The sequence below is a fragment of the Oncorhynchus kisutch genome, linkage group LG1 (assembly GCF_002021735.2).
Source record: "Oncorhynchus kisutch isolate 150728-3 linkage group LG1, Okis_V2, whole genome shotgun sequence".
NCBI classification, from domain to species: domain Eukaryota; kingdom Metazoa; phylum Chordata; class Actinopteri; order Salmoniformes; family Salmonidae; genus Oncorhynchus; species Oncorhynchus kisutch.
The window spans coordinates 927,825-952,090 of NC_034174.2; the positions used below are offsets into that span (position 1 = coordinate 927,825).

Genomic DNA, 24,266 nt, shown 5'->3' on the forward strand with positions numbered 1-24,266 from the left:
CTGGTTACGACAGAGCCTGGACGCGAACCCAGGGACTCTGATGGCACAGCTGGCGCTGCAGTACAGCGCCCTTAACCACTGCGCCACCCCTTCTGTATCAGTGAAGGGGTGTGAATACTTTCTGAAGGCTCTGAATCTCCCTGGAGATATGAAGATTGTAGTTATGAAGAGGTCTTAACTTGACGTTGTGTTCTGTCTCTTCAGGGCACCAATGAGATCCTGAGGATGTACATAGCTCTGACTGGGATGCAGTATGCTGGAAAAATACTGACAGGCAAAATCAAGTAAGTAACTTTTTAGACGACCTGACCAAATTCATATAGAAATGTGAGTTATAGATCTGGCATTCGCATTGAAAGCAAGTCTAAGAATCGGTAGATCTGTTCTATTTTTTTCTATTTCTTTTTTTTTTTTCATCTTTTGGTTTTGTACACCAGCTTCAAACAGCTGAAAATACTATTATTGGTGATGGAAAACATATTTCACAGAGGTTTAGATGGTACACTGATTCTCCACACTATACTTGCTTGTTTTGTCACAAACTGAAATTAGGCGAACTATTACAATTTTAGCGACCATGAAATGGTGGTGTGATTTCTGCATATGGCACCTTTTTAAGATAAGTTACATGACTTATGTATGTGGACACGTGCTCGTCAAACATCTCATTCCCAAATCATGGGCATTAATATGGAGTTGTTCCCCCCTTTGCTGCTATAACAGCCTCCACTCTTTTGGGAAGGCTTTCCACTAGATCATTGCTGCAGAGACTTCAGCCACAAGCATTTGTGAGGTCGGGCACTGATGTTGGGCAATAAGGCCTGGCTCACAGTTTGCGTTCCAATTCATCCCAAAGGTGTTCGATGGGGTTGAGGTCAGGGCTCTGTGCGGGCCAGTCAAGTTCTTCCACACGATCTCAACAAAACATTTCTGTATGGACCTCGTTGAAATTCACAGAGCTCTTCAGTAAGGCCATTCTACTGCCAGTGTTATACTATGGCGATTGCATGGCTGGTTTAGATTTTATTCACCTGTCAGCAACTTGTGTGGCTGAAATAGCCGAATCCAGTCATTTGAAGGGGGGTCCACATACTCTTGTGTGTATGTATGTGTGTGTGTGTGTGTGTGTGTGTGTGTATATATATATATATATATATATCAGCTCAATTCATTACATTTCTATCTGTAACATTCTGAAATTGTCATCTGTCTCTCTGCCTTGTCCAATCAGGGAGATGAAGAAGGGGAATGTGGGTGTGGCCTTTGAGATGTTGGGCAGGAAGTTGGGAGACGCGTTGGGGAGGAAGGTGGACCTTGGACTGACTGGGATGGATGGAGTGGTGCATCCTGGTCTGGCGGTGCGTACCTTATTTAACCTATAACCCCTAACCCTGGGACTGAATGGGACAGTACGTACCTCATATGCAGTACTACAGTGCATTCGGAAAGTATTCAGACCCCTTAACTTTTTCTTAATTTTGTTACGTTACAGCCTTATTCTAAAATAGATTAAATTGTTTTTTTCCCCCTCATCAATCTCATAAATATCCCATAATGACAAAGCAAAATGTTTTTATGTGCAAATTTGTAAAAATAAACTATCACATTTACTTGAGTATTCAGACCCTTTACTCAGTACTTTGTTGAAGCACCTTTGGCAGCGATTACAGCCTTGAGTCTTCTTTGGTATGACGCTACAAGCTTGTCACACCTGTATTTGGGGAGTTTCTCAAAATAAATTATCTGCAGATCCTCTCAAGCTCTGTCAGGTTGAATAGGAAGCGTCACAGCTATTTTCAGGTTTCTCCGGAGATGTTAGATCAGGTTCAAGTCCGGGCTCTGGCTGGGCCACTCAAGGACATTCAGAGACTTGTCCCGAACCCACTCCTGCGTTGTCTAGGTTGCATACTCACAGTCAAATAGCCCTTACACAGCCTGGAAGTGTGTTGGGTCATTGTCCTGTTGAAAAACCAATGATAGCCCCACTAAGCGCAAACCACATGGGATGGTGTATCGCTACAGAATACTGTGGTAGCCATGCTGGTTAAATGTGCCTTGAATTCTAAATAAATCACTGAGTGTCACCGGCAAAGAACCCCCACACCATTTCACCACCATGCTTCACAGTGGGAACCACACATGCGGAGATCATCCGTTCACCTACTCTGCATCTCACAAAGACACAGCGGTTGGAACCAAAAACCTAAAAAAAAAAATCACATCAGACTAAAGGACAGATTTCAACCGGTCTAATATCCATTGCTTGTGTTTCTTGGTCCAAGCAAGTATCTTCTTCTTATTGATATCCTTTATTAGTGGTTTCTTAGCAGCAATTCGACCACGAAGGCCTGATTCATGCAGTATCCTCTGAACAGTTGTTGCGATGGGTCTGTTTCTTGAACTTTTGTGAAGCATTTATTTGGCCTGCAATTTCTGAGTCTGGTATCTCTAATGAACATCCTCTGCAGCAGAGGTAACTCTGGGTCTTCCTTTCTTGTGGTGGTCCTCATGAGAGCCAGTTTCATCATTGCGCTTGATGGTTTTGCGACTGCACTTGAAGAAACGGATTGACTGACCTTCATGTCTTAAAGTAATGATGGACTGTCGTTTCTCTTTGCTTATTTGAATTGTTCTTACCATAATATGGACTTGGTCTTTTACCAAATAGGGCTGTCTTCTGTATACCAGCCCTACCTTGTCACAACACTATTGATTTGGCTCAAACGCATTAAGAATGAAAGAAATTCCACAAATTAACTTTTAACAAGGCACACCTGTTAATTGCAATGCATTCCAGGTGACTACCTCGTGAAGATGGTTGAGAGAATGCCAAGAGTGTGCAAAGCTCTCAAGGCAAAGAATCTCAAATATAAAATATGTTTTGATATGTTTAAACACTTTTTTTTTTTTGTTGGTTACTACATGATTCCATATGTGTTATTTCAATGTTTTGATGTCTTCACTATTATTCTACAATGTAGAAAATAGGAATGAGTAGGTGTGTCAACTATTGACTTGTACTGTATGTAGATTAGTTTCTTTTTTTCCAGTTTTTTTAACATTTTGCAAAAACTTAAACTGTGTTGGCTTTGTCATTATGGGGTATTGTGTGTAGATTGATGAGGCCGGAAAAATATTTTATACATTACAGCCTTATTCTAAAATGGAACTGTGGAAAAAGTCAAGGAGTCTGATTACTTTCTGAATGTACTGTGCATATAATACTATAAATATGGCTGGAACATCCTAGTGTGGCGGAATTGTTTTGAACCTTATTGATCCCCACAGGCTTACTGTACACGTTGTTACCATAAGTCAGGGTTCCCTAACTGGTGACCCACTGGCCGGATTTGGCCCGCTGGTTATTTTATTTGTGTAATTGTTGGACCTAAAGTACTGTTAAAAATAAGCTCCAAGTGATACAATTTTGGGAAAATCTGTTCCAAAGTATTCCCACACATGGGAGATATTTGTGATCGTATACTAATGTAAGCAAGGTTTGAAATGATTGTTTTAGTCAAATATTATATTGGGTTTGGGCTTCTTGCTGTCAATTTGCACTCTACAAATAATTTGTATTTATGTTCTGACCATCTGCTCAAGAAAAAATCATCCTGCAACATTCTAGTTGATGATCCCCGTAAGTCCCATAATTTAGTCTGGTTAAGAAGAGCCCTTATCTAGTGAACTCAGCAGTGGTCAAGCCCTGTCTAAATGACGTACTGGAATACCTTGAAATGGGGATAAAGTTAGACATTTTCTCATGTTATTTTATTTTTATGTTTTTTAAATTATTTCTTTTAGTGGGTGGATCAGCTTTAATATTGAGCATAGATTGTTGCTTTCATCAATATAATTGTCTGCATCATTTCCCTCCTCCATATTTTTGGAGGTAAATATATACCCTACTGTTCAAACGTTTGGGGTCACTTGGAAATGTCCACATTTTTTGTCCATTTAAAATAACATCAAAATTATCAGAAATACATGTAGACAATGTTAATGTTGTAAATGACTATTGTAGCTGGAAACAGAATATTTACATAGGCCCATTATCAGCAACCATCACTCCTGTGTTCCAATGGCATGTGGATGTTTCTTAGTGACCCCAAACTTTTGAACACACTTTTTAAAGAATATACCTTCCCTTATTGTTCCCCACAAACCCTACCACCCCCTCCCCCAATTGGAGTAAACAATAACAATTAAGTTTGCCGATGACCCAACAGTGATAGGCCTGATCACCGACAATGATGAGACAGCCTATAGGGAGGAGGTCAGAGACCTGACCATGTGGTGCCAGGACAACAACCTCTCCCTCAATGTGATCAAGACAAAGGAGATGATTGTGACTACAGGAAAAGGATGAACGAGCATGTCCCCATTCTCATCAACGGTGCTGTAGTGGAGCAGGTTGAGAGCTTCAAGTTCCTTGGCGTCCACATCACCAACAAACTAACATGGCCCAAGCACACCAAGACAGTCGTGAAAAGGGCACGACAAACCTATTCCCCCTCAGGAGACTGAAAAGATTTGGCATGGGTCCTGAGATTCTCAAAGGGTTTTACAGCTGCAACATCGAGAGCATCCTGACGGGTTGCATCACTGTCTGGTACGGCAACTGCTCGGCCTCTGACCGCATGGCACGACAGAGGGGAGTGCGTACGGCCCAGTACATCATCGGGGCCAAGCTTCCTGCCATCCAGGACCTCTATACCAAGAGATGTCAGAGGAAGGCCCTAAAAATTGTCAGACTCCAGCCAACCTAGTCATAGACTGTTCTCTCTGCTACCGCACGGAAACCAGTACCGGAGCACCAAGTCTAAGTGCAAGAGGATTCTAAACAGCTTCTACCCCCAAGCCATAAGACTCCTGAACAGCTACTCAAATGTCTACCCAGACTATTTGCATAGCTCTAGGTATATATTGCAATTCTTCAGCCATTCCTGGACCTGTGACCAAAAACGAGCTACATATGGACAGTACCAAAATAAATGATCTAGTGACTCCTCCTCCTCACAGCAAAAGCTGCAGAGCAGGGAAGATTGGTTGCAAGAATATTGTATAATTTAAATAGAAAAATTCTACGTTTTGAATCTGGTGTTTTGCGTGTCAATTCATATGCCTTGGAATCGGTACATCGACAATCTCTTCCCAACTATTTTACATTCATATGGCACAGCTGTCAATATTTTGGTCCTTAAGTAAAAATATTTACCAGTTTCATTTATCACAATTTTCTTTAACCAATTTTGGTCTTTAATGCAAAGTTGGTACTTGAAAGTATTAGTAAAATGTATTGATCTTGCGAATTAATTTCCAGGCAGACCTACCACGTTTTATTTCCTCAGGTGTTTCAGGCGAGCTCGCTCATTCCACCCACACTGTCACTTGGACAAGACCGGTACTAAACAGACTGATTAGGTGCCACCAAGCGTCACATCGATAGCTAAAATGATGGGCAAATGTTGATTTTTAAATTCTGCGTTTTGTGCAAATGGAACGTTTCTGGGATCTTTTATTTCAGCGCATGAAACATGGTGTAAGGTGCAAAACGTGTCAGACTGACATTGCGAGTGGGTGAACTGGCCCCGAAGAGCCTCATGAAGGGGAAAAGACAACGCTGCATCCTGTGCTGGCACCAGTTCTACATTGTGACATTTTCTTTGCAACAACCTTCAGAGCTTTTTTGCCAATTGCCTCATTCTTGGGGCACCCGCAATATTACGCTTTATCAAGCAGCAGCCGTGCTCCTGCCATTCCCGTGCTCCTGCCGTTTTCCTCACACAGCCCACTTGCCATTCTCCAGACCGGCGACACTAAAGCTGCCAGTCGGAAGCGACTAGAAACAGTTGAATAATAGTAACATTTACAAATTCATGGTCCTTGAAAATAAATATTATTGCTTGAAAAAGTACTTGAATGTCCTTGAATTTGACTTGCCACTGTCAGTACAAACCCTGCATTCTGTCACATGTTGTTTTAGAACCATTCTGTCACTTCGGTGGGAAGGATCTAATGCAGAGTTTCCCAACCCTCTCCTCGGGCATCCCAGACGTTCCGCGTGTTTGTTTTAACCCTAAACTGGTGCACCTGATTCAATTAGTCAACTAATCATCAAGCCTTTGACTAATTGAATCAGGTAGGCCTGTTTAGGGTTAAAACAAAATGCTAAAAAGTCTGAGGTGGCCGAGGAGAGGGTTGGGAAACCATGATCTAATGAGTGAATGGAATGTATAAATAAAGTCATAGTTTCCCTGTCCCCTATTCTCTCCCAGGACAGTGCCAAGAAACTGGAGCAGAATGTGGCCCATTTTGGCTCCACAGTGGAGAACCTGCTGTACAGATATGGAAAGGTACATTATAGCCTTGACTTATTCCACATTTTGTCATTACAGCCTGAATTCAAAATAGATTAAAGAAAAACAATTCTCCCCCATCTACACATATTACCCCATAATGACAAAGTAAAAACGTGTTTTTGGACATTTCAAATGTATTGAAAATTAAATACGGAAACATCTCATTTACATAAGTATTCACATCTTTGAGTCAATACATGTTAGAATCACCTTTGGCAGCGATTCCAGTTGTGAGTATTTCTGGGTAAGGATAATCAATCAATCAAATGTATTTATAAAGCCCTTTTTACATCAGCTGATGTCACAAAGTGCTATACAGAAACCCATCCTAAAACCCCAAACATCAAACAATGCCGATGTAGAAGCATGGGGTCTAGGAAAAACTCCGTAAGAGCTTTCCACACCTGGATTGTGCAACAGTTGCCTATTTATTCTTTTAAAAATGAATCAAGTTCGGTCAAATTGTTTGTTGATCATTGCTAGACAACCATTTTCAGGTCTTCCCATTGATTGTCAAGCCAATTTAAGTCAAAACTTTAACTCAGCCACTCCGGTTGTCCTGCTAAAAAGTGAATCTCCCAGTGTCTGGTGGAAAGCAGACTGAACCAGGTTTTCCTCTAGGATTTTGCCTTTGCTTAGATCCATTTTTGTTAATTTGTATCCTTAAAAACTCTGCAGTCCTTACGATAACAAGCATACCCATGACATGATGCAGCCACCACCATGCTTGAAAATATGGAGTGGTACTCAGTGATGTATTATGTTGGGGCAAATCCAACATAAATCCACATTTGCAGTTTTACTTCAATGCCTTATTGGGGCGGCAGCGTTGCCTAGTGGTTAGAGCATTGGACTAGTAACCGGAAGGTTGCGAGTTCAAACCCCCGAGCTGACAAGGTACAAATCTGTCATTCTGCCCCTGAACAGGCAGTTAACCCACTGTTCCCAGGCCGTCATTGAAAATAAGAATGTGTTCTTAATTGACTTGCCTGGTTAAATAAAGGTCAAATTAAATTAAAATTGCAAACAGGATGTATGTTTTGGAATATTTTTTATACTGTACAGGCTATGATGTTGTGGATATTTTTTTATTTAACCTGGCAAGTCATTTAAGAAAAAAATATTATTTACAATGACTGCCTTCCCCATGCCAAACCTGGACGATGCTGCTCCCTCTCGGAAGGGTCTTACTTCGGTTGCTTCTCCAGACAAGGCCAAATCTACTCTGGGGTTGCTTACCAAGATGACATTGACGGTTTCTGAGTGGCTGAGTTTGAGTTTTGACTTAAATCAGCTTAAAGATCTATGTAAAGACTTGAAAATGGCTGTCTATGATCAACAACCAACTTGACAGAGCTTGAAGAATTTAAGAAAGAATAATGTGCAAATATTGTACAATCCAGGTGTGGAAAGCTCTTAGAGACCCAGAAAGACTCACAGCTGTAATCTCTGCCAAAGCTGATTCTAACATGTATTGACTCGGGTGTGTGAATACACTATTACACTCGGGGGTGTGAATGAGCTATTTCTGTATTGAATTTAATATATTTGCAAACATGTCAAAAACATGTTTTCACTTTGTTATTATGGGCTTGTGTGTGTGTGTGTGTGTGTGTGTGTGTGTGTGTGTGTGTGTGTGTGTGTGTGTGTGTGTGTGTGTAGATGGGTGTGGGGAAAAAATGAATTGAATCCATTTTGAATGTAAGGGTTTATTGCAGGGGAAAGTGTTGCATTGGTTCTCAACTGGTGTTGCTCACTGGGGAGCCAGACCCAGCCAATCAGAATGAGTTTTTCTCTACAAAAGAGCTTTTATTATAGACAGAAATACTCCTCAGCACTCTCTCAGACGATCCTGCAAGAAGCCAGATGTGGAGTTCCTGGGCTGGCGTGGTTACACGTGGTTTATGGTAGAGAAATTAACATTTAAATTCTCTGGCAACAGCTCTGGTGGACATGCCTGCAGGCAGCAAAACTGCACATTTTAGAGTGGCCTTATATTGTCCCCAGCACAAGGTGCACCTGTGTAATGATCATGCTATTTAATCAGCTTCTTGATATGCCACACCTGTCAGGTGGATGGATTATCTTAGCAAAGGAGAAATGCTCACTAACAGGGATGTAAACAAATTTGTGCACAAAATTTGAGTAAAATAAGCTTTTTGTGCGTATGGAAGATTTCTGGGGTCTTCTATTTCAGCTCATGAAACACGGGACCAATACTTTGCATCTTGCTCATATGCATGCATACATACATACATACATACATACATACAGTGGGGCAAAAAAGTATTTAGTGAGCCACAAATTGTGCGAGTTCTCCCACTTAAAAAGATGAGGCCTGTAATTTTCATCATAGGTACACTTCAACTATGACAGACAAAATGAGAAAAAAAATCCAGAAAATCACGTTGTAGGATTTTTATGAATTTATTTGCAAATTATGGTGGAAAATAAGTATCGACGAATAAGAGTCGACGGCATCCAGTCAGGGCCGTTGGAGTTGGTTAAAGGGGTCCCACAAGGTTCTATACTTGGTCCATTACTGTTTACTCTCTACATAAACAATATCGGTGATGAGAGTGTCAAATTAATTTATATGCTGATGACACTGTCATGTACTCTATCACTTCAACGGCTGACCAAGCATTATCACTATTGGAGACAGATTTTAAGATATTACAAGGGTCTTTTATACAGCTGAGACTTGTTTTAAATGCAAAGAAAACACATTTTATGATTCAAAAAAGTTCAAAAAGTTGGTTGAAAATACACCTGCACTTACGAGCTTAGATGGTTCTCAAATTAATCAGGTCTCTGCATATAAATACTTAGGGACATGGTTGGATGATGAACTGTCTTTTAAAATGCATATTGACGAACTTTGTAAACAGCTAAAAATCAAGTTAGGCTTCCTCTATAGAAAAAGGACATGTTTGTCCTCTACAAATACAAGACAAATTGTGCAAGCTACTTTTATGTCTGTTATTATATTATTTACATGCATGCTACGGCATCAACACTTACATCGCTGGATGCTGCTTATCATTGCGCACTTAGGTTTATTACGGGTGCTGGCTACAGAACTCACCACTCAGGTTTATTACGGGTGCTGGCTACAGAACTCACCACTGTGTTTTATATCATAATGTGGGTTGGACTTCGCTGTCCGTGAGACGAGAACAACATGCTCTCATGTTTGTCTATAAATCACTTCTGAATAAGCTACCTTCTTATTTATCATCACTCATCAATATTAGAAGTAGAATTCCTAAAACCAGGTCTCAAGCATGGATTACACTTGAGGCCCATGTGATTTCCACAGAGTTGGGTATCGCTGCCTTTTCCTGTTATTCTCCTTGCCTATGGAAGAGCCTGCAGACTAAACTTAAACTTGAGACTCTTGTCCCCCTGTCGCCCATTTTAAACATTTATTGGAGGATTTTTGTATTGCTTGTAACTGTTTTGGGTAATACAAGTTCTTGTGCTGTTAGGGGAATAACCTGTTAGGGGAATAACCTGTTAGGGGAATATCCTGTTAGGGGAATAACCTGTGTAAATGTAATCTGGTGCTGTATTTATTTGTGTTATCTGTGATGGTCTTGTTTGTCTTGTGTAGTTTCTTAATCATTGTACCTAAACTGTATGTGGAAACATGTATACGCAGGGCCCAGCTGTGAAAGAGACCTTTGTCTCAGTCTGTTGTTGAAATAAAGGTACAATAATAATACACGTTAGAATAAAGCTGTAAAGTAACTAAATGTGGAAAAGGTGAAGGGGTCTGAATAGTTTCAGAATGTGTCTTTCTGTTCCTCCAGACAATAGTAGAGGAGCAGCTGATCCTGAAGCGTGTTGCTGACGTCCTGATCAACCTGTACGCCATGACAGCCGTCCTATCACGATCTAGTAGATCTATCTCTATAGGGCTCAGGAACCACGACCATGAGGTAATACTGTACTATACTATCACCATCTTGTTGATATACAGTGTCATAATGTATTCCCCCCTTTCTGATGTTGACCATGTGAAAGCCAAACACTGCATTCCACATTAAGAACCTCAGAATGTCAGGCCATCCCTCTGTGAGCTGAAGCTCAACTGGGTGTATGACAATGATCCAAAACACACAATCAAGTCAACATGAAAATGGCTAAAAAGCAACTAATTTGAAGTTTTGGAATGGCCTAATCCAGACCTAATCACAAGTGAGATGTTGCAGGACTTGAAACGAGCAGTTCTGGTGTCACTGAGTTAAGCAGTTCTGCATGGAAGAGTGGGCCAAAATTCCCCACAGCAGTGTTAGACTGATCAACAGGCATTGCAGCTAAAGGTGGCACAACCAGTTATTGAGGGCAATTACTTTTTCACATGGGGGAATTGGGTGTTGCATAACTTTGTTTATTAAATTAAATAAGTGTCACATTTGTGTTATTTGTTCATTCCGGTTCCCTTTATCTATTATTAGGTTTTGGTTGAAGATCTGATAACATTCAGTATAAAAGAATATTTTTAAGAAAGAGACAATCAGAAAGGGGGGAAATACTTTTTCACGCCACTATCTCTATAGGGCTCAGGAACTACGTCCATGAGGTAGTAGTGTACTATACACTATCTCTATAGGGCTCAGGAACTACGGCCATGAGGTAGTAGTGTACTATACACTATCTCTATAGGGCTCAGGAACTACGGCCATTTTTTAAATTTATTTTTTTATTTCACCTTTATTTAACCAGGTAGGCTAGTTGAGAACAAGTTCTCATTTGCAACTGCGACCTGGCCAAGATAAAGCATAGCAGTGTGAACAGACAACACAGAGTTACACATGGAGTAAACAATTAACAAGTCAATAACACAGTAGAGAAAAAAAGGGGGAGTCTATATACATTGTGTGCAAAAGGCATGAGGAGGTAGGCGAATAATTACAATTTTGCAGATTAACACTGGAGTGATAAATGATCAGATGGTCATGTACAGGTAGAGATATTGGTGTGCAAAAGAGCAGAAAAGTAAATAAATAAAAACAGTATGGGGATGAGGTAGGTAAAAATGGGTGGGCTATTTACCGATAGACTATGTACAGCTGCAGCGATTGGTTAGCTGCTCAGATAGCAGATGTTTGAAGTTGGTGAGGGAGATAAAAGTCTCCAACTTCAGCGATTTTTGCAATTCGTTCCAGTCACAGGCAGCAGAGAACTGGAACGAAAGGCGGCCAAATGAGGTGTTGGCTTTAGGGATGATCAGTGAGATACACCTGCTGGATGGGTGTTGCCATCGTGACCAGTGAACTGAGATAAGGCGGAGCTTTACCTAGCATGTACTTGTAGATGACCTGGAGCCAGTGGGTCTGGCGACGAATATGTAGCGAGGGCCAGCCGACTAGAGCATACAGGTCCCAGTGGTGGGTGGTATAAGGTGCTTTAGTGACAAAACGGATGGCACTGTGATAAACTGCATCCAGTTTGCTGGATGACATCGCCAAAGTCGAGGATCGATAGGATAGTCAGTTTTACTAGGGTAAGTTTGGTGGCGTGAGTGAAGGAGGCATAGAAAGCCGACTCTAGATTTGATTTTCGATTGGAGATGTTTGATATGAGTCTGGAAGGATAGTTTACAGTCTAGCCAGACACCTAGGTACTTATAGATGTCCACATATTCAAGGTCGGAACCATCCAGGGTGGTGATGCTAGTCAGGCGTGCGGGTGCAGGCAGCGAACGGTTGAAAAGCATGCATTTGGTTTTACTAGCGTTTTAAGAGCAGTTGGAGACCACGGAAGGAGTGTTGTATGGCATTGAAGCTCGTTTGCAGGTTAGATAGCACAGTGTCCAAGGACGGGCCGGAAGTATATAGAATGGTGTCGTCTGCGTAGAGGTGGATCAGGGAATCGCCCGCAGCAAGAGGAACATCATTGATATATACAGAGAAAAGAGTCGGCCCGAGGATTGAACCCTGTGGCACCCCCATAGAGACTGCCAGAGGACCGGACAGCATGCCCTCCGATTTGACACACTGAACTCTGTCTGGCAAGGCAGTCATCCGAAAAACCGAGGCTACTGAATCTGCCGATAAGAATATGGTGATTGACAGAGTCGAAAGCCTTGGCAAGGTCGATGAAGACGGCTGCACAGTACTGTCTTTTATCGATGGCGGTTATGATATCGTTTAGTACCTTGAGCGTGGCTGAGGTGCACCCGTGACCGGCTCGGAAACCAGATTGCACAGCGGAGAAGGTACGGTGGGATTCGAGATGGTCAGTGACCTGTTTGTTGACTTGGCTTTCGAAGATCTTAGATAGGCAGGGCAGGATGGATTTAGGTCTGTAACAGTTTGGGTCCAGGGTGTCTCCCCCTTTGAAGAGGGGGATGACTGCGGCAGCTTTCCAATCCTTGGGGATCTCAGACGATATGAAAGAGAGGTTGAACAGGCTGGTAATAGGGGTTGCGACAATGGCGGCGGATAGTTTCAGAAATAGAGGGTCCAGATTGTCAAGCCCAGCTGATTTGTACGGGTCCAGGTTTTGCAGCTCTTTCAGAACATCTGCTATCTGGATTTGGGTAAAGGAGAACCTGGAGAGGCTTGGGCGAGTAGCTGCGGGGGGGGGCGGAGCTGTTGGCCGAGGTTGGAGTAGCCAGGCGGAAGGCATGGCCAGCCATTGAGAAATGCTTGTTGAAGTTTTCGATAATCATGGATTTATCGGTGGTGACCGTGTTACCTAGCCTCAGTGCAGTGAGCAGCTGGGAGGAGGTGCTCTTGTTCTCCATGGACTTCACAGTGTCCCAGAACTTTTTGGAGTTGGAGCTACAGGATGCAAATTTCTGCCTGAAGAAGCTGGCCTTAGCTTTCCTGACTGACTGCATGTATTGGTTCCTGACTTCCCTGAACAGTTGCATATCGCGGGGACTATTCGATGCTATTGCAGTCCGCCACAGGATGTTTTTGTGCTGGTCGAGGGCAGTCAGGTCTGGAGTGAACCAAGGGCTATATCTGTTCTTAGTTCTGCATTTTTTTGAACGGAGCATGCTTATCAAAAATGGTGAGGAAGTTACTTTTTAAAGAATGACCAGGCATCCTCAAATGACGGGAGGAGGTCAATGTCCTTCCAGGATACCCGGGCCAGGTCGATTAGAAAGGCCTGCTCACAGAAGTGTTTTAGGGAGCGTTTGACAGTGATGAGGGGTGGTCGTTTGACTGCGGCTCCGTAGCGGATACAGGCAATGAGGCAGTGATCGCTGAGATCCTGATTGAAGACAGCGGAGGTGTATTTGGAGGGCCAGTTGGTCAGGATGATGTCTATGAGGGTGCCCTTGTTTACAGATTTAGGGTTGTACCTGATGGGTTCCTTGATGATTTGTGTGAGATTGAGGGCATCTAGCTTAGATTGTAGGACTGCCGGGGTGTTAAGCATATCCCAGTTTAGGTCACCTAACAGAACAAACTCTGAAGCTAGATGGGGGGGCGATCAATTCACAAATGGTGTCCAGGGCACAGCTGGGAGCTGAGGGGGGTCGGTAGCAGGCGGCAACAGTGAGAGACTTATTTCTGGAGAGAGTAATTTTCTAAATTAGTTGTTCGAACTGTTTGGGTATGGACCTGGAAAGTATGACATTACTTTGCAGGCTATCTCTGCAGTAGACTGCAACTCCTCCCCCTTTGGCAGTTCTATCTTGACGGAAAATGTTATAGTTGGGTATGGAAATCTCTGAATTTTTGGTGGCCTTCCTGAGCCAGGATTCAGACACGGCAAGGACATCAGGGTTAGCAGAGTGTGCTAAAGCAGTGAGTAAAACAAACTTAGGGAGGAGGCTTCTGATGTTGACATGCATGAAACCAAGGCTTTTTCGATCACAGAAGTCAACAAATGAGGGTGCCTGGGGACATGCAGGGCCTGGGTTTACCTCCACATCATCCACGGAACAGAGGAGGAGTAGTATGAGGGTGCGGCTAAAGGCCATCAAAACTGGTCGCCTAGAGCGTTGGGGACAGAGAATAAGAGGAGCAGATTCCTGGGCATGGTAGAATATATTCAGGGCATAATGCGCAGACAGGGGTATGGTGGGGTGCGGGTACAGCGGAGGTAAGCCCAGGCACTGGGTGATGGTAAGAGAGGTTGTATCTCTGGACATGCTGGTTGTAATGGGTGGGGTCACCGCATGTGTGTGAGGTGGGACAAAGGAGGTATCAGGGGTATGAAGAGTGGAACTAGGGACTCCATTGTAAACTAAAACAATGATAACTAACCTGAACAACAGTATACAAGGCATATTGACATTTGAGAGAGACATACAGCGAGGCATACAGTAATCACAGGTGTTGAATTGGGAGAGCTAGCTAAAACAGTAGCTAAAACAGTAGGTGAGACAACAACAGCTAATCAGCTAGCACAACAACAGCAGGTAAAATGGCGTTGACTAGGCAGGGAGGGTCGGATTAACTACACACAGAGCCTGAGAGTGGCTGGGGCCGACAGATAAAACATAAACAAGCAGAATGGAGTACCGTGATTAATGGACAGTCCAGTATACATCAGCTATGTAGCCAAGTGATCAGTGTCCAGGGGGCAGCGGTGGATGGGGCAGGGAAGCTAGACTGGCGAGTATTATCCAGGTTTTAAAAAATGGCTGGCTGTGCAGAAGGTAAAAGCCGCTAGCAGTGGCTAACAATGACTAAATAGCTTGTAGCTAGTTAGCTGGTTAGCTTCTGGAGGTTCTTGAATGTGTTCTAAAAATTAAAAATAATAGCGATTCCGTATCACATTGGGTGAGGCAGGTTACCGGAAGGTATAATTGAATTAAAATCGACAAGATTTATTTACAGATGGGCTGTGTACAGCTGCAGCAATCGGTAAGCTGCTCAGATAGCTGATGTTGAAAGTTAGTGAGGGGAAAAAAGTCTCCAGCTTCAGTGATTTTTGCAATTTGTTCCAGTCACTGGCAGCAGAGAACTGGAAAGAAAGGTGGCCAGAGAGATGTTGGCTTTGGGGATGACCAGTGAGATATACCTGCTGGAGCGCGTGCTACGGGTGGGTGTTATCGTTACCAGTGAGCTGGGATAAGGCGGAGCTTTACCTAGCAAAGACATATAGATGACCTGGAGCCAGTGGACAGTAGAGGCTATATACAGTAGAGGCTATATACAGTAGAGGCTATATACAGTAGAGGCTATAACCGTAGCGAGGCTATATACAGTAGCGAGGCTATATACAGTAGCGAGGCTATATACAGTAGCGAGGCTATATACGTTAGCGAGGCTATATACAGTAGAGAACCTAGAACTGTATTGAGGCTATATACAGTAGCGAGGCTATAACAGTAGAGAGGCTATATACAGGCACCGGTTAGTCAGGCTGATTGAGGTACTATGTACATGTAGATATGGTTAAAGTGACTATGCATATATGATGAACAGAGAGTAGCAGTAGCGTAAAAGAGGGGGTGGTGGGTGGTGGGACACAATGCAGATAGCCCGGTTAGCCAATGTGCGGGAGCACTGGTTCGTCTGCCCAATTGAGGTAGAATGTACATATGTACTTGAATGTATAGTTAAAGTGACTATGCATATATCATAAGCAGAGAGTAGCAGCAGCGTCAAAGAGGGGTTGGGGGGGGCACACAATGCAAATAGTCCAGGTAGCCATTTGATTACCTGTTCAGGAGTCTTATGGCTTGGGGGTAAAAACTGTTGAGAAGCCTTTTTGTCCTAGACTTGGCGCTCCGGTACCGCTTGCCATGCGGTAGTAGAGAGAATAGCCTATGACTGGGGTAGCTGCGGTCTTTTACAATTTTTATGGTCTTCCTCTGACACCGCCTGGTGTAGAGGTCCTGGATGGCAGGCAGCTTAGCCCCAGTGATGTACTGGGCCGTATGCACTACCCTCTGTAGTGGCTTGCGGTCAGAGGCCGAGAAATTGCCGTACCAGACAGTGATGCAACCAGTCAGGATGCTCTCGATGTTGCAGCTGTAGAACCTTTTGAGGATCTCAGGACCCATGCCAAATCTTTTTAGTTTCCTGAGGGGGAATAGGCTTTGTCGTGCCCTCTTCACGACTGTCTTGGTGTGCTTGGACCATTCTAGTTTGTTGTTGATGTGGACACCAAGGACCTTGAAGCGCTCAACCTGCTCCATTACAGCCCCGTCGATGAGAATGGGGGCGTGCTCGGGAGTCCACAATCATCTCCTTAGTCTTGGCTATGTTGAGATATAGGTTGTTATTCTGGCACCACACGGCTAGGTCTCTGACCTCCTCCTAATAGGCTGTCTCGTCGTTGACTGTGATCAGGCCTACCACTGTTGTGTCGTCTGCAAACTTAATGATGGTGTTGGAGTCGTGCCTGGCCATGCAGTCGTGGGTGAACAGGGAGTACAGGAGGGAACTGAGCACGCACCCCTGGGGAGCTCCAGTGTTGAGGATCAGCATGCCAGATGTGTTGCTACCTACCCTCACCACCTGGGGGGTGGCCCGTCAGAAAGTCCAGGATCCAGTTGCAGAGGGAGGTGTTTAGTCCCAGGTTCCTTAGCTTAGTGATGAGCTTTAAGGGTACTATGGTGTTGAATGCTGAGCTGTAGTCAATGAATAGCATTCTCACATAGGTGTTCCTTTTGTCCAGTTGGGAAAGGGCAGTGTGGAGTGCAATAGAGTTTGCATCATCTGTGGATCTGTTTGGGCGGATTGCAAATTGGAGTGGGTCTAGGGTTTCTGGGATAATGGTGTTGATGTGCACCATTGCCAACCTTTCAAAGCACTTCATGGCTACGGACGTGAACGTTACGGGTCTGTAGTCATTTAGGCAGGTTGCCTTTGTGTTCTTGGGCACAGGGACTATGGTGGTCTGCTTGAAATATGTTGGTATTACAGACTCAACCAGGGACATGTTGAAAATGTCAGTGAAGACACCTGCCAGTTGGTCAGCACATGCCCGGAGCACACGTCCTGGTAATCCGTCTGGCCCCGCAACCTTGTGTATGTTGACCTGTTTAAAGGTCATACTCACGTCGGCTACGGAGAGCGTGATCACAGTCACCTGGAACAGCTGATGCTCTCATGCATTCTTCAGTCTTGCTTGCCTCGAAGCAAGCATAGAAGTGAGCGTCGGAGCCGGTGTAGTATGATTCAATCTTAGCCCTGTGTTGACGCTTTGCCTATTTGATGGTTCGTCGCAGGGCAAAGCAGGATTTCTTGTAAGCGTCCGGGTTAGAGTCCCGCACCTTGAAAACGGCAGCTCTACCCTTTAGCTCAGTGCGAATGTTGCCTGTAATCCATGGCTTCTGGTTGGGGTATGTACGTACAGTCACTGTGGGGATGTCGTCCTCAATGCACCTATTGACTGATGTGGTGTACTCCTCAATGCCATTGGAAGAATCCCAGAACATGTTCCAGTCTGTCAGAGCAAAACAGTCCTGTAGCTTAGCATCTGCTTCATATGACCACTTTTTTTATAGACCAGGTCACTGGAATCAGGAGGATAGAGTTGCGGTCGGATTTACCAAATGGAAGGCGAGGGAGAGCTTTGTACACGTCTCTGTGTGTGGAGTACGGGTGATCTACAATTGTTTTCCCTCTGGTTGCACATTTAGCATGTTGATAGAAATTTGGTAGAACTGATTTAGGTTTCCCTGCATTAAAGTCTCCGGCCTCTAGGAGCGCCGCCTCTGGGTGAGTGGTTTCCTGTTTGCTTATTTCCTTATACAGCTGACAGAGTGCGGTCTTCGTGCCAGCATCTGTCTGTGGTACTAAATAAACAGCCACGAAAAGCTGAGAACTCGCTAGGCAAGTAGTGTGGCCTGCAATTTATCACAATATACTTCTTCAGGTGAGCAAAATCTAGAGAATTCCTTAGATTTCGTGCACCAGCTGTTGTTTACAAATATACATAGACCGCCCCCCCCTCGTCTTACGGAGTGTGCTGTTCTATCCTGCCGGTGCAGCGTATATCCCGTTAGCTGAATATCCATGTCGTCATGCAGCCACGATTCCGTGAAACATAGGATATTCGTTTTTGATGTCCCGTTGGTAGGATATCCGGGATCGAACCTCATCTAATTTATTGTCCGATGATTACACGTTGGCGAGTAATATTGATGGTAAAGGCAGCTTTCCCACTCGCCTTCTCCGGGTCCTGACCAGGCATCCGGCTCTTTGTCCTCTGTACCTGCGTCGCTTCCTCTTGCAAATAACGGGGATGTGGGTCCTGTGGGGTGTTTGGAGAATGTCTTGTGCATCGTCGTTGTTGTAGAAAAAGTCTGTCTAATCCGAGGTGAGTGATCGCTGTCCTGATATCCAGAAGCTCTTTTCTGTCATAAGTTGCAGAAACATTATGCGGTTGCAGAAACATTATGTACAAAATAAGTTACAAATAACGCGGGGAAAAAATGATTATAGCACAATTGGTTGGGCGCCCGTAAAACTGCTGCCATTTCTTCCAGCGCCATTTTGAACAGTATGTATACAGTATCCATATTACCACTGTATCAGGAAGTATACAGTATCAGTATGTATACAGTATCAATATTACCACTGCATCAGGAAGTATACAGTATCAGTATGTATGCAGTATCGATATTACCGCTGTATCAGGAAGTGTACAGGATCAGTATGTATACAGTACCAATATTACCGCTGTATACAGTATCAGTATGTCTGCAGTATCGATATTACCGCTGTATCAGGAAGTATACAGTATCAGTATGTATACCGTATCAATATTACCACTGTATCAGGAAGTATACACTCAGTATGTATACAGTATCAATATTACCTCTGTATCAGGATGTATACAGTATCAATATTACCACTATCAGGAAGTAAACAGTATCAGTATGTCTGCAGTATCGATATTACCACTGTATCAGGAAGTATACACTATCAGTATGTATACAGTATCAGTATTGCCACAGTATCAGAAAGTATACAGTATCAGTATGTATACAGTATCAATATTACCACTGTATCAGTATGTATACAGTATCAATATTTTTTATTTTTATTTTATTTTTTTAACCTTTATTTAACCAGGCAAGTCAGTTAAGAACATATTCTTATTTTCAATGACGGCCTGGGAACAGTGGGTTAACTGCCTGTTCAGGGGCAGAACGACAGATTTGTACCTTGTCAGCTCGGGGGTTTGAACTCGCAACCTTCCGGTTACTAGTCCAACGCTCTAACCACTAGGCTACGCTGCCGCTGTATCAGGAAGTATACAGTATACAGTATCAGTATGTATACAGTATCAATATTACCGCTGTATCAGTATGTATACAGTATCAATATTACCGCTGTATCAGGAAGTATACTGTATCAGTATGTATACAGTATCAATATTACCGCTGTATACAGTATCAGTATGTCTGCAGTATCGATATTACCGCTGTATCAGGAAGTATACAGTATCATTATGTATACAGTATCAATATTACAGCTGTATCAGGAAGTAAACAGTATCAGTATGTATACAGTATCAATATTACCGCTGTATCAGGAAGTATACAGTATCATTATGTATACAGTATCAATATTACAGCTGTATCAGGAAGTAAACAGTATCAGTATGTATACAGTATCAATATTACCGCTGTATCAGGAAGTATACAGTATCATTATTTATACAGTATCAATATTACCGCTGTATCAGGAAGTATACTGTATCATTATGTATACAGTATCAATATTACCGCTGTATCAGGAAGTATACAGTATCATTATGTATACAGTATCAATATTACCGCTGTATCAGGAAGTATACTGTATCAGTATGTATACAGTATCAATATTACCGCTGTATCAGGATGTATACAGTATCAGTATTACTGTTGTATCGGGAATTATACAGTATCAGTATGTATACAGTATCAATATTACCGCTGTATCAGGAATTATACAGTATCAGTATGTATACAATATCAGTATTACCGCCGTATCAGTATGTACACAGTATCAGTATTACCGCTGTATCAGGAAGTATACAGTATCAGTATGTATACAGTATCAATATTACCGCTGTATCGGTATGTATACAGTATCAATATTACCGCTGTATCAGGAAGTATACAGTATCAGTATGTATACAGTATCAATATTACCGCTGTATCGGGAAGTATACTGTATCAGTATGTATACAGTATCAATATTACCGCTGTATCAGTATGTATACAGTATCAATATTACCGCTGTATCAGGAAGTATACTGTATCAGTAAGGCTGAATCGCATCCGGCCGTGTTTGGGAGTCCCATATGGTGGCGAACAATTGGCCCAGCGTGGGGGTAGGGCGTCATTGAAAATAAGAATTTGTTCTTAACTGACTTGCCTAGTTAAATAAAGGGTAAATAAAATAGAATAAAACATGCAGTAGGATCTAACAACATGGTAATATTTTGTGTTTTATTATTCATATGTCTTGAAGCTTATTGGTTGCTACACTAATCAACAGCGTAGTATGATTTCTTCCATTTAGTTTTGGTTGTTTAATTGTTTGCCTTCCTCATATTCTGATGAACTATGTGAGAGCTTCTATTGTTCTAGGTGCTGCTGGCTAACACGTTCTGCACCGACGCCTTCTTCAAGAACAACTACTGGCTAACTCAGCTACAGAGGAGTGAGTAGGACAGAGTCGGCACCCTATTCCCTTTATAGTGCACTACTTTTGATGAGGTCATTGTGGGGTGCTTACATTTATCCTAGTTCACACATGTACTCGTGTATTTTTGCATTATCCCAACTATCCCTGACACCTCCAACAGTGACCCTGGAGCCATTAGGGTTAAGTGCCTTGCTCAAGGGCTCATTGGAAGTTTTTTTTTTCCTTGTCGGCTCGGTGACCTCAATACACAGCCAGCCAGTCACAGCATCACGTGTGATCCATATATTAACATATAATTGTCGCAGCTATTATAATTTGTGAACTCTCATATATGTTTTGTTTCAATTACACAACGTCCTCAGAGAGAGAATCGGTGACACAACGTCCTCAGAGAGAGAATCGGTTACACAACGTCCTCAGAGAGAGAATCGGTTACACAACGTCCTCAGAGAGAGAATCGGTTACACAACGTCCTCAGAGAGAGAGAATCTGTTACACAACGTCCTCAGAGAGAGAATCGGTTACACAACGTCCTCAGAAAGAGAATCGGTTACACAACGTCCTCAGAAAGAGAATCGGTTACACAACGTCCTCAGAGAGAGAGAATCGGTTACACAAGGTCCTCAGAGAGAGAATCGGTTACACAACGTCCTCAGAGAGAGAATCGGTTACACAAGGTCCTCAGAGAGAGAATCGGTTACACAACGTCCTCAGAGAGAGAATCGGTTACACAACGTCCTCAGAAAGAGAATCGGTTACACAAGGTCCTCAGAGAGAGAGAATCGGTTACACAAGGTCCTCAGAGAGAGAGAGAAACGGTTACACAACGTCCTCAGAGAGAGAGAGAAACGGTTACACAACGTCCTCAGAGAGAGAGAGAGAATCGGTTACACAACGTCCTCAGAGAGTGAATCGGTTACACAACGTCCTCAGAGAGAGAGAGAGAATCGGTTACACAACGTCCTCGGAGAGAGAGAGAGAGAATCTGTTACACAACGTCCTCGGAGAGAGAGAGAGAGAATCTGTTACACAACGTCCTCAGAGAGAGAGAGAGAGTGAATCGGTTACACAACGTCCTCAGAGAGAGACAGAGAATCGGTTACACAACATCCTCAGAGAGAGAGAGAGAGAATCGGTTACACAACGTCCTCAGAGAGAGAGAGAGAGAATCGGTTACACAACGTCCTCAGAGAGAGAGAATCGGTTACACAACGTCCTCAGAGAGAGAGAGAGAATCGGTTACACAACGTCTGTCAGAAAGAAAATCGTCTACACAACGTCCTCAGAGAAAAAACATCTGTATATTGTTTTATCAGATCAATAGTTGTAGGCTAGTGTGTGTGTGTAATTAAGGTAGTTTGTGTGTAGGCTAATGAATGTTATTTTGTTTCAGACTCACCTGAGAACCAAGATGAGAACATTAAGAAGATCGCCAGGGAGGTTCTGGAGAAGAGAACCTATGTCTGTTCCCACCCTCTGGACAGAACCTTCTAGAACCTGAACAGAATAACAGAACTCTGACTGGAGGAAACATGGTGTCCTATTCCCTATGCAGTGCACTACTTTGGGCCAGAGCCATATGTAGCAACCTAAAAGTGGGGCACTGTAAAGGCATTAGGGGGCCACTAGAGACTGACCTCGGGGTCCTGTGACCCTAAATTTCCATCCATGGCTACATGCCTCTACTTTTGTATTGTTAACTAGCAATAACTAACTCCTCAGTTCTGAAGCAACTCTTGATATGATGTTCATTTAATTCTGTATATCATTTATAACTACGATTGAATATAATGACCTTGTTTTACTGATGGTACTTTGGTTGAAGTGAACAGTGGTTGTAGGTTACTGGCCATTTATTCTATTAAAGTGTTGATTTCTTTCATCCAAAGTGCTTCTTGTATTCATAGTGTGGTTTCAGTCGGATGTTGGTCCGAAATGGTACTCTGTTCCCTGAACAATAAGTCGAATCGAATCAAATCCAATTTTATTTGTCACATACACATGGTTAGCAGATGTTAATGCGAGTGTAGCGAAATGCTTGTGCTTCTAGTTCCGACAATGCAGTAATAACCAACAAGTAATCTAACTAACAATTCCAAAACTACTGTCTTATACACACAAGTGTAAGGGGATAAAGAATATGTACATAAAGATATATGAATGAGTGATGGTACAGAGCGGCATAGGCAAGATACAGTAGATGGTATCGAGTACAGTATATACATATGAGATGAGTATGTAAACAAAGTGGCATAGTTTATAGTGGCTAGTGATACATGTATTACATAAAGATGCAGTAGATGATATAGAGTACAGTATATACGTATACATATGAGATAAATAATGTAGGGTATGTAAACATTATATTGGGTAGCATTGTTTAAAGTGGCTAGTGATATATTTTACATTTCCCATCAATTCCCATTATTAAAGTGACGAGTTGAGTTAGTGTGTTGGCAGCAGCCACTCAATGTTAGTGGTGGCTGTTTAACAGTCTGATGGCCTTGAGATAGAAGCTGTTTTTCAGTCTCTCGGTCCCAGCTTTGATATACCTGTACTGACCTCGCCTTCTGGATGATAGCGGGGTGAACAGGCAGTGGCTCAGGTGGTTGTGGTCCTTGATGATCTTTATGGCCTTCCTGTGACATCGGGTGGTGTAGGTGTCCTGGAGGGCAGGTAGTTTGCCCCCGGTGATGCGTTGTGCAGACCTCACTACCCTCTGGAGAGCCTTACGGTTGTGGGCGGAGCAGTTGCCGTACCAGGCGGTGATACAGCCCGCCAGGATGCTCTCGATTGTGCATCTGTAGAAGTTTGTGAGTGCTTTTGGTGACAAGACTAATTTCTTCAGCCTCCTGAGGTTGAAGAGGCGCTGCTGCGCCTTCTTCACGATGCTGTCTGTGTGGGTGGACCAATTCAGTTTGTCTGTGATGTGTATGCCGAGGAACTTATAACTTGCTACCCTCTCCACTACTGTTCCATCGATGTGGATAGGGGGGTGTTCCCTCTGCCGTTTCCTGGAGTCCACAATCATCTCCTTAGTTTTGTTGACGTTGAGTGTGAGGTTATTTTCCTGACACCACACTCCGAGGGCCCTCACCTCCTCCCTGTAGGCCGTCTCGTCGTTTTTGGTAATCAAGCCTACCACTGTTGTGTCGTCTGCAAACTTGATGATTGAGTTGGAGGCGTGCGTGGCCACGCAGTCGTGGGTGAACAGGGAGTACAGGAGAGGGCTCAGAACGCACCCTTGTGGGGCCCCAGTGTTGAGGATCAGCGGGGTGGAGATGTTGTTGCCTACACTCACCACCTGGGGGCGGCCCGTCAGGAAGTCTAGTACCCA

The 24,266-nt window shown here is 43.2% G+C and overlaps 1 protein-coding gene across 3 annotated transcripts in view; it reads left to right on the forward strand.

Annotated features, from left to right (window-relative positions):
* Window positions 1–22,817, forward strand: part of acad9 (acyl-CoA dehydrogenase family, member 9) — a 40,328-nt gene extending 17,511 nt beyond the window's left edge. For 2 of the 3 annotated variants that reach the window (XM_031792155.1, XM_031800701.1), the window contains 6 exons: window positions 205–284; window positions 1,232–1,358; window positions 6,279–6,356; window positions 10,178–10,306; window positions 20,872–20,944; window positions 22,323–22,817. In XM_031792155.1, coding sequence (XP_031648015.1) covers window positions 205–284; window positions 1,232–1,358; window positions 6,279–6,356; window positions 10,178–10,306; window positions 20,872–20,944; window positions 22,323–22,423 — 588 coding nt within the window. In that variant the 3' untranslated portion in view covers window positions 22,424–22,817. The remainder of the gene's footprint in view (window positions 1–204; window positions 285–1,231; window positions 1,359–6,278; window positions 6,357–10,177; window positions 10,307–20,871; window positions 20,945–22,322) is intronic. The other variant, XM_031796474.1, reaches the window with a different exon arrangement.
* Window positions 22,818–24,266: the final 1,449 nt, after the last annotated feature.